At 43.3% G+C, this 9,283-nt stretch overlaps 1 protein-coding gene across 2 annotated transcripts in view; it reads left to right on the forward strand.

Moving 5' to 3' along the window:
* LOC129824005 (testicular spindle-associated protein SHCBP1L-like) overlaps positions 1 to 9,268 on the forward strand; it is a 28,705-nt gene extending 19,437 nt beyond the window's left edge. Inside the window, exons 1-10 of one of the 2 annotated variants that reach the window (XM_055883247.1) lie at positions 766 to 5,039; positions 5,184 to 5,333; positions 6,552 to 6,766; positions 6,842 to 6,928; positions 7,048 to 7,266; positions 7,434 to 7,539; positions 7,676 to 7,829; positions 7,957 to 8,207; positions 8,364 to 8,483; positions 8,789 to 9,268. In XM_055883247.1, the coding sequence (XP_055739222.1) occupies positions 4,653 to 5,039; positions 5,184 to 5,333; positions 6,552 to 6,766; positions 6,842 to 6,928; positions 7,048 to 7,266; positions 7,434 to 7,539; positions 7,676 to 7,829; positions 7,957 to 8,207; positions 8,364 to 8,483; positions 8,789 to 9,046 (1,947 nt within the window). In that variant the 5' untranslated portion in view covers positions 766 to 4,652 and the 3' untranslated portion in view covers positions 9,047 to 9,268. Of the gene's footprint in view, positions 1 to 765; positions 5,040 to 5,183; positions 5,334 to 6,551; positions 6,767 to 6,841; positions 6,929 to 7,047; positions 7,267 to 7,433; positions 7,540 to 7,675; positions 7,830 to 7,956; positions 8,208 to 8,363; positions 8,484 to 8,788 lie in introns of those variants that run through there. The other variant, XM_055883248.1, reaches the window with a different exon arrangement.
* The last annotated feature ends 15 nt before the right edge of the window (positions 9,269 to 9,283 follow it).

The following is a 9,283-nucleotide window of genomic DNA, read 5'->3' on the forward strand; positions in this document are numbered from 1 at the left end:
CAGCGTCTGTATGTTGGAAATTTCTTTCAGCACGTTAAATTTGCGCAACCAGAGGGAAAAAAATTCTAGACCACCTTTACTCCAAACAGATGCATAAAAAGCTCTCCCTTGCCCTCCATTTAGCAAATCTGACCATAATTCTACCCTCCCGATTCCTGCTTACAAGCAAAAATTAAAGCAGGAAGCGCCAGTGACTAGATCAATAAAAAAGTGGTCAGATGAAGCAGATGCTAAGCTACAGGACTGTTTTGCTAGCACAGACTGGAATATTTCCGGGATTCCTCCGATGGCATTGAGGAGTATACCACATCAGTCATTGGCTTCATCAATAAGTGCATCGATGACGTCGTCCCCACAGCGACCGTATGTACATACCCCAACCAGAAGCCATGGATTACAGGCAACATCCACACTGAGCTAAAGGCTAGAGCTTCCGCTTTCAAGGAGCGGGACTCTAACCCGGAAGCTTATAAGAAATCCCGCTATGCCCTCTGACGAACCATCAAACAAGCAAAGCGTCAATACAGGACTAAGATCGAGTGGTACTACACCGGCGCTGATGCTTGCCGGATGTGGCAGGGCTTGCAAACCATTACAGACTACAAAGGGAAGCACAGCCCGAGAGTTGCCCAGTGACACGAGCCTACCAGACGAGCTAAACTACTTCTATGCTCGCTTTGAGGCAAAAAAAAACACTGAAACATGCATGAGAGCACCAGCTGTTCTGGAAGACTGTGTGATCACTCTCTCTGCAGCCATTGTGAGTAAGACCTTGAAACAGGTCAACATTTACAAGGTCGCAGGGTCAGATGGATTACCAGGACGTGTACTGCGAGCATGCGCTGACTAACTAGCAAGTGTCTTCACTGACATTTTCAACCTCACCCTGTCCGAGTCTGTAATATCAACATGTTTCAAGCAGACCACCATAGTGCCTGTGCCCAAGAACACTAAGATAACCTGTCTAAATGACTACCGACCTGTAGCACTCACGTCTGTAGTCATGAAGTGCTTTGAAAGGCTGGTCATGGCTCACAAACCATTATCCTAGAAACCTAGACCCACTCCAATTTGCATATCGCCCCAACAGATCCACAGATGATGCAATCTCTATTGCACTCCACACTGCCCTTTCCCACCTGGATAAAAGGAACACCTATGTGAGAATGCTATTCATTGACTACAGTTCAGCGTTCAACAACATAGTGCCCTCAAAGCTCATCAATAAGCGAGGGACCCTGGACTAAACACCTTCCTCTGCAACTGGATCCTGGACTTCCTGACAGGCTGCCCCCAGGTGGTAAGGGTAGGTAACAACACATCCGCCACACTGATCCTCAACACGGGGGCCCCTCGGGGGTGCGTGCTCAGTCCCCTCCTGTACTCCTTGTTCACTCATGACTGCACGGCCAGGCACGACTCCAACATCATCATTAAGTTTGCCGATGACAAAACAGTGGTAGGCCTGATCACAGACAACGAGACAGCCTATAGGGAGGAGGTCAGAGACCTGGCCGTGTGGTGCCAGGACAACAACCTCTCCCTCAACGTGATCAAGAGAAAGGAGATGATTGTAGACGACAGGAAAAGAGGACCGAGCACACCCCCATTCTCATCAACGGGGCAGCAGTGGTGCAGGTTGTGAGCTTCAAGTTCCTTGGTGTCCACATCACCAACAAACGGACATGGTCTCAAGCACACCAAGACAGTTGTGAAGAGGGCGCTACAAAACCAATTCCCCCTCAGGCGACTCAAAAGATTTGGCATAGGTCCTCAGATCCCCAAAAGGTTCTACGGCTGCACCATCGAGAGCATCCTGTCCGGTTGCATCACTGCCTGGTATGGCAACTGCTCGGCCTCCGACAGCAAGGCACTACAGAGGGTAGTGCGAATGGTCCAGTACATCACTGGGCAAAGCTTCCTGCCATCCAGGACCTCTATACCAGACGGTGTCAGAGGAAGGCACTAAACATTGTCAAAGCCTCCAGCCACCCAAATCATAGACTGTTCTCTCTGCTACCACATGGCAAGCGGTACCGGAGCACCAAGTCTAGGTCCAAGACGCTCCTAAACAGCTTCTACCCCCAAGCCGTAAGACTCCTGAACACCTACCTCTTTTACACCGCTGCTACTTTGTTGTTATCATATATGCATAGTCACTTTAATAACTCTACCTACATATTACCTCAACCAACCGGTACCCCCCTGTATATAGTCTCGCTATTGTTATTTTACTGCTGCTCTTTAATTGCTCGTCACTTTTATTTCTTATTCGTATTTTTTGAAACTGCATTGTAGGCTAGGGGCTCGTAAGTAAGCATGTCACTAAGGTTGTATTCGGCACGTGACTAATAAAATTGTATTTTCTTTAAAAGTTAACCATTTTCACTGTAGTGTCCAAAACAGCTTTCAAGCCATCAGGCATTCCTTTGGCAGCAAGAGCCTCTCGTGGATGCTGCAGTGTACCAACAATACAGATACCAACATGAGCAGCAGCTACGTTTGGCTACATATGGATCGTTAGTGGAATTCCCGCGAGAGAGAAACGGTGAATGTGATTGGATGTTAATTATTTGACTAGGCTAACTGTATTTGACATTGTGTTGTTATTTTGTTGAACACTAGATGGGTAAATTTTATTTTTGGCAGTGAAACGAGGCTACTCAGGCGAGAAAAAAACCTAACCCAAATGTATAGCCCTGTTTGAAAATATAAAATGGACTGTTTGAAAATGTAAAAAAAATAAGATATATACACTACCGTTCAAAAGTTTGGGGTCACTTAGAAATGAACTTGTTTTTGAAAGAAAAGCAATTTTTTTGCCCATTAAAATAACATCAAATTGATCAAAAATACAGTATTCACATTGTTAATGTTGTAAATGACTTGTAGCTGGAAATGCCAGATTTTTTTATGGAATATCCACATAGGCGTACAGAGACCCATTATCAGCAACCATCACTCCTGTGTTCCAATGGCACGTTGTGTTAGCTATTCCATGTTTATACATTTTAAAAGGCTAATTCATCATTGGAAAACCCTTTTGCAATTATGTTAGCACAGCTGAAAACTGTTGTTCTAATTAAGGAAGCAATAAAACTGGCCTTCTTTAGACTAGTTGAGTATCTGGAGCATCAGCATTTGTGGGTTCGATTACAGGCTCAAAATAGCCAAAAACAAAGCACTTTCTTCTGAAACTCAGTCTATTCTTGTTCTGAGAAATGAAGGCTAATCCATGCGAGTAATTGCCAAGAAACTGAAGATCTCATACAATGCTGTGTCCTATTCCCTTCACAGAACAACACAAACTGGCTCTAATCAGAATAGAAAGAGGAGTCGGAGGCCCCGGTGGACAACTGAGCAAGCAGGACAAGTACATTAGAATGCCAAGTTTGAGAAATAGACACCTCTCAAGTCCTCAACTGGCAGCTTCATTAAATAGTACCCGCAAAACACCAGTCTCAACGTCAACAGTGAAGATGCGACTCGGATGCTGGCCTTCTAAGCAGAGTTGCAAAGAAAAAGCCATATCTCAGACTGGCCAATAAAAATAAAAGATTAAGATGGGCAAAAGAACAGACACTGGACAGAGGAACTCAGCCTAGAAGGCTAGCATCCCGGAGTGACACAAAACATGTCAGTTTGTCACTTTCACAAGGCTGTAGTAATGACAGTTAGAGTTATTTAAGACATTGGCTCAAGTCTAGGTTTTGCATTTGAATTTCAAGAAAATTAACAGGGACACATTTTTTTTACATTGACTTGCCAACCCCAATCTGATCTGCCGAGTCTGCTTCACAAGCGTTCCCGAAATTCTCAAAACTTTGCGTCTCTGGTTTTATAAACTCTGTGGTATAGTTTGCCAGCTTGTAGTCCTAAAAACTGGAAATGAGTTAGCATTTTCTACCTCTGGTTCGTTCAGCCATTCCTATGGGGGAAATGAATGGGTAAAAAAATGGGGTCTTGGGATAAATGGTGTAAAATAAGGTCTGATGTTAAAAAAGGCTTAGGCTATCTTATAAGTTTTTCCCCTATGAGATAATCAGTTAGTTAACATTATGAATGATGTTTTGATTACATAAATGCTTCACATTTTACAATAACATCAGCTGATGAAGACTATCTCATTGGACAAAATGTACAAGATCTCCTTAACCTGTGTTTACCACAGACCTCATTTTCAACATTTATCCAAAACCCCTCAAACTCACATTCATTTCCCCATAGGCTTTAGAGGCCATTACTATTGCTCTCTATGGAGTCCTTGGTTGAAAGACCTTGCCACCCCAATCTAGCTTGCTAAACTATCTTAGCAAACCATTACAGATTCGATTTAAAATATCTCTCAATCATGAAAACTGACGGTCCAGAAGAAAAATTGCAATTGAGTCACTCGGATACTTGACTTGATCAAATAGTTAGCTTGTGAACACAACTTATTCTGTTCTCTTCTGAGCGTTTTGTGACGGCGCATGCTACTTCCGGCTGCCACTAGTACCTCGTGACCGTTTCGCGCTCAATTTTCAAATATTCAATCTGAACCAACCCAGGCTCGCGGTGCTGGGGCAAAAGTCGTTGGCTTTAGCTAACGGTAAGCAAGCGAACTAGGTTAATTTTCGAAAAGAATCACTTTTATTTGCAAATCTTATACAATGGCAACTTGTGCCCCTGATTCTTTGTTTCCTCTGGAAGATTTTCATGATGAAACAGCACAGAAAGCAAGCAAGGAACATTTTAAAATACCTGTCTCAAGTGAGATGGCCCATGAAAAGGCCCAGTCTCATACCAGTACTATTCCGAACAGTGAGGTGCCAAGCTATGATGCTGGTTTAACATCATTCTCTGCTGCTGACTCTCCTCAAATCGTAAGGAATAAAGTCCCTATGAGAAGGAAACGTCTGGCGCCAAATCCTGACAGCGAAGAGCCATTTGATGCTAAAGAGGCCCAAGTCTTGCCACAAATCTTCATCTCCAACAAGACATACACCTACGATGAACGTGTTGCTCTGTTTTGCGATCATATTATTGGCCAGTGTTCTGTAAGTGGCTAGGTCTAGCTAACTAGTAATAACGTTCACTTACTTTAACTACCCAGTTAGCTAATTCATTTATCAACTGGCCGACAACCCAACAATGTTCACAGTCAAGTATGCTAACACATGTTTTATTTGCATGTTTAACAGGCAGAAGACGCAGATGAAGCTATAAGTTTCTACATAATAGAAAAACTTGCCAGCAAACGCTCTTGGACTGCAGTGTGGAAAACTTCCCCAGAAGTCCTGTTGGTAAACTGCGATATTGGCGACCTGCCATTTGTGGGTGTGCTTGTCGACGTAAGTTAGATAATTTAATTACGGTCCTTACTATACGGGATCACTGGGACGTTCCACTCCCTACCCCATTTAACTTGAACATTAAAATGGTTACGGTAATTTAAGGGTTAAGTCAAAGATCCAATATAGAACACAGCTGGTCGTTTCCAAAGGGAACAAATGAGTCTTAATGGTCAGAACCAAGCACCAGCTAGCGAGATCCTATTGGCGCGTTGTAGCATGTATTTGCATATTTCCGTTAGGGAACGCCTACTCTGAAGTGCGCGTGCGGAGTAACTCAATTCGCCCCTACCCTCCTAAACGATTTATTTTTTATTTTTTACTTTGACAAAGGGTAGAATCTGCTAAACGTAGTCCACTCGGTTCATAAAAAATTCAAGTTTTGGGTACAGAAACCCGTATTGAGATCAAATGTTTTATCGATGAGAAATGTTGCATAATATCGGCTAAAATCCATTACGCTCCCTCTTCTCCCACTGGGCTACCTCTCGTCACCATATTTGGTAGTGAGTGGAAACGACAACCGGATGCTTCACATAAGGGTTAGGGTTTAGGCTGTCCCAGATATCACTAACCTTTCATTACTAGCTAGTAGTTTTGTTACATCCAGATACAATTTCAAATATTTAGATACAGGTGGCTCAGCATAGAAATAGAATGAATATAACAGCAAATGGCTGCCTGGTATTGTGATGAAATCATTTCCATGGTAATGTAGAATGTTAATTCAAATGATAACTGATGTGGCTCATGCAAAGGAATGTATTTTCTGTAATGTCAGTTGAGTTGAATCAAATCACAGCACATATTGATGGCTACACTTCCTGGTTTTACTTCTTGCTTTTCTCCTGTTGGTACACTCTCAACTGCTGCCAGTCCACCCATTATGCTATCATTGACTTGAATGGGGACGCCTGTTCTATTCGTTCCATTTCTATGTGGCTCACATTCGCTAACACTAATGAGCTTGCTCAGCAATCAATAGCTTGTTAACGCCAGACTGCCACAGGCACAGTTAACATTATTTAGTTGACAGGGGCTCCCTCTAACATTAGCGTTTCAAACAAATACCGGTAGCTAGCTACATCTGTTAACAATGGCTCAAGAAGTTACCACTAAGCACCCAGGTCTAGATCACAGTACCATATCCACAATTCTGCCATAATTGGGATGCAAAGTGTCTGACCATTTTCCTAAACCTGAACTTTGGCTGTCTAGGTCAACTGTACACCATGCGAAGGAAAAAGCCTCCCTCTTCGAGTGTCTGTTTCCGTGGCAGAACCATATTCCTCAAACATTGCCAACTTACCAAGAGAGTTGGTTGAAGATGTGTTGAGGGAACATGACTACTCTGTGCCAATCTTGGATGTCTACCCCATACAAGGGATGGGAGCTGATGTAGACAACATTGCGGAGTATCTGGAACATGCAAGGTGAATAACATTAGGGAACTCCTCTAATACAGTGTAAATCCAAATTCCAGATTTTGTCTTCATGCTTCCCTGCAGGTTTTTCTACGATTTTCTCTGGAGGGACTGGGATGATGATGAGGAATGTGACGAGTACGCAGGAGTCATTGAGAAACGCATACAGCTGTAAGCATACCCTCCGCATTTCAGCAGAGCCAACCAAAAACAAGCCACAAAGATTAGATATGGTGTCACTGCTGTGTTGAATGATGTTCACCTGGACTATGCGGTGTATTTGTCTGCAGGTATTATGACATTCAGGATGGAACCATCCCTGGTCCAATCAGTGAGCGATACCGCAAGACCCTGGAGGAGTACCGAAGCAAACGACTGGACTTGACAAAGTTCCAGACCAAAATCCGTGGGGAGGCCTTACCAGGGGAGGCTGTGGAGTGCTGGAAAAAGTACTATGAAATGTCAATGCTCTGTGGGCTCCTGAAGTTCTGGGAAGACCTACGACTCAGGTAAGATATGATCATTGGTCCTAGCTTTTCTCAACATCCAACTACCAATGCTGACAGTGTAAAACAACTAGTATTGCTGCTCAACTAATCTTGTTCTTTAGTCAGCAGTTCTTGTAATGAGCCGTAGTGTTGATTTAATACCAAGATATTGCTTTAAATGTCTTTAGGAGCCATGGACCCTTCTATCCAAGGATCTACAAACGCAGAAAGGGACAGAGAACATCTGGAAGGATTGTGACACACATTGTTGCCCAGATAATGACAACAGACATGGTTGGTGTGCTGGATCTGGTGTTATTCACTGCAGTCATGTAATTTTTTTGTTGCGAAAATGATTGTTTTTAACTTGATTTATTGCAGCTTATCTCAGTTATTTCAAAACGTTATCTTTATTTCATTGTGACCCCAGATCAAGAACTTCTCGGCGGACACTCTGATCCAGCAGCATGACAGTCTGTCAGCCGCTCTGGACTCATGCTTCTCTGGGGACACGGTGGTGGTCTTCCCAGGAGAGTACCACGCAGTTGCACTGGCATCCCTCACAGACGACATCACAATAAAGGGTAAATACGATATTACTTTTTTATATTCATGGCCATAATAAAATCTGTATATCCGTTAAAGTACAGCTGACAAGTGATACTTAAGCGTTAGAACCAATGAGGCATGAAGGTCAACTATACTCTGCAGGAGAAGGAGAAAGGAAAGAGGTGCTGTTTTACTCTGACCCATCCCATGACAACTTTGTGGCGTCCAAAGCCTCCAAGGTGATGCTCATGAACCTGACATTGGTGCAGCATGGAACCTGTGATGGCATTGTTGTGGTGGAGTCGGGACAGTTGACCCTGGACAACTGCGTGTTGAAGTGTCAAGGCACAGGAGTGTGTGTCCTGACTGGAGCCTCTCTGGTCATGAAGAACTGTGAGATCTCTGGTGCAAAGGTAGAGTTGTCATTTTGAAAGATTGCTTTTGAGTTACATGGCTTATCTGATTGTTGATGTGTGGATGTAAATTAAGGGGCCACATGCAAAATAGAACAGAAAGTTCGAGACATACTAGAAAATGAGCACAGATTTACTTGACATTGACTTTCTCAGGGTGCAGGAGTGGAGTTGTACCCTGGCAGCGTTGCAGAGCTGCATCGGAATGAAATCCACCACTGCAGCAACCAGCTGGCGAAAGACTCAAAAGGTTCACAGGGTGGAATCAATCTCAAGGTATAGTATACAGTACTAGCATTAGGGCTGTTCCATGTGAGGGGAAAATATATATTACACAAATGTACAGGTGGAAATGCCAGTGAGGTGACGGTGTGGAAGTGGGGAAGGAATCAACTTAAACCTTTAAATCAAGGAGGAACCCTAGATTGTCAGCAGCATGATATCAGTGGTATTTTAGTACGTGTAATAAATGTGGCACAGTGAAGCAGAGCCTGAGACCTAATTAAATAGGTGACTTATGTTGGTGTCAACTCAAGTAGAAAACCAAGGATAGATCAGTGACAAAAGTTTTCTTTTCACAGGTTCTCCCTCAGCCCCAGCTGAAGCTGACAGACAATCATATTCATGATAACCACGGGTATGGCGTGACCATTCTTGTTCCTGACAATCTGTACAAAGCGAGTGAGGACCTGGAGCAGACAGCCAGTGGGGACAAGAACGAGACAGATTATCTTTCCAAGGCCCTGCAGAAACTCAGTTTGGAGATCACCACAAACAAACTGGAGTCAAACACCAAGGGTGATATAGGCTTGCTGCGCAAAATGTGGGTGAATTCCTGAGTCTAGGATTGCAGCATAAATGTGTTCTACACAATAGTTTAAACAATTTGAAGTAACCACTCACAATTTTACTGGATGTAGCTGTTGCTCAGTATCTTGCCATGTAACATTCGTTACTACTTTAGGTAGATTGATTTGTTTCAAGTGTTAGATTATATTTGTGTTAGTATCCATTTCAGAGAAAGATCCCAGCTTTTGTATGCACTGGCCCTATAAACAAACGTGCACTTTATGAAT

This window comes from Salvelinus fontinalis, chromosome 26 (genome assembly GCF_029448725.1).
Source record: "Salvelinus fontinalis isolate EN_2023a chromosome 26, ASM2944872v1, whole genome shotgun sequence".
In the NCBI taxonomy this organism is placed as follows: Eukaryota; Metazoa; Chordata; class Actinopteri; order Salmoniformes; family Salmonidae; genus Salvelinus; species Salvelinus fontinalis.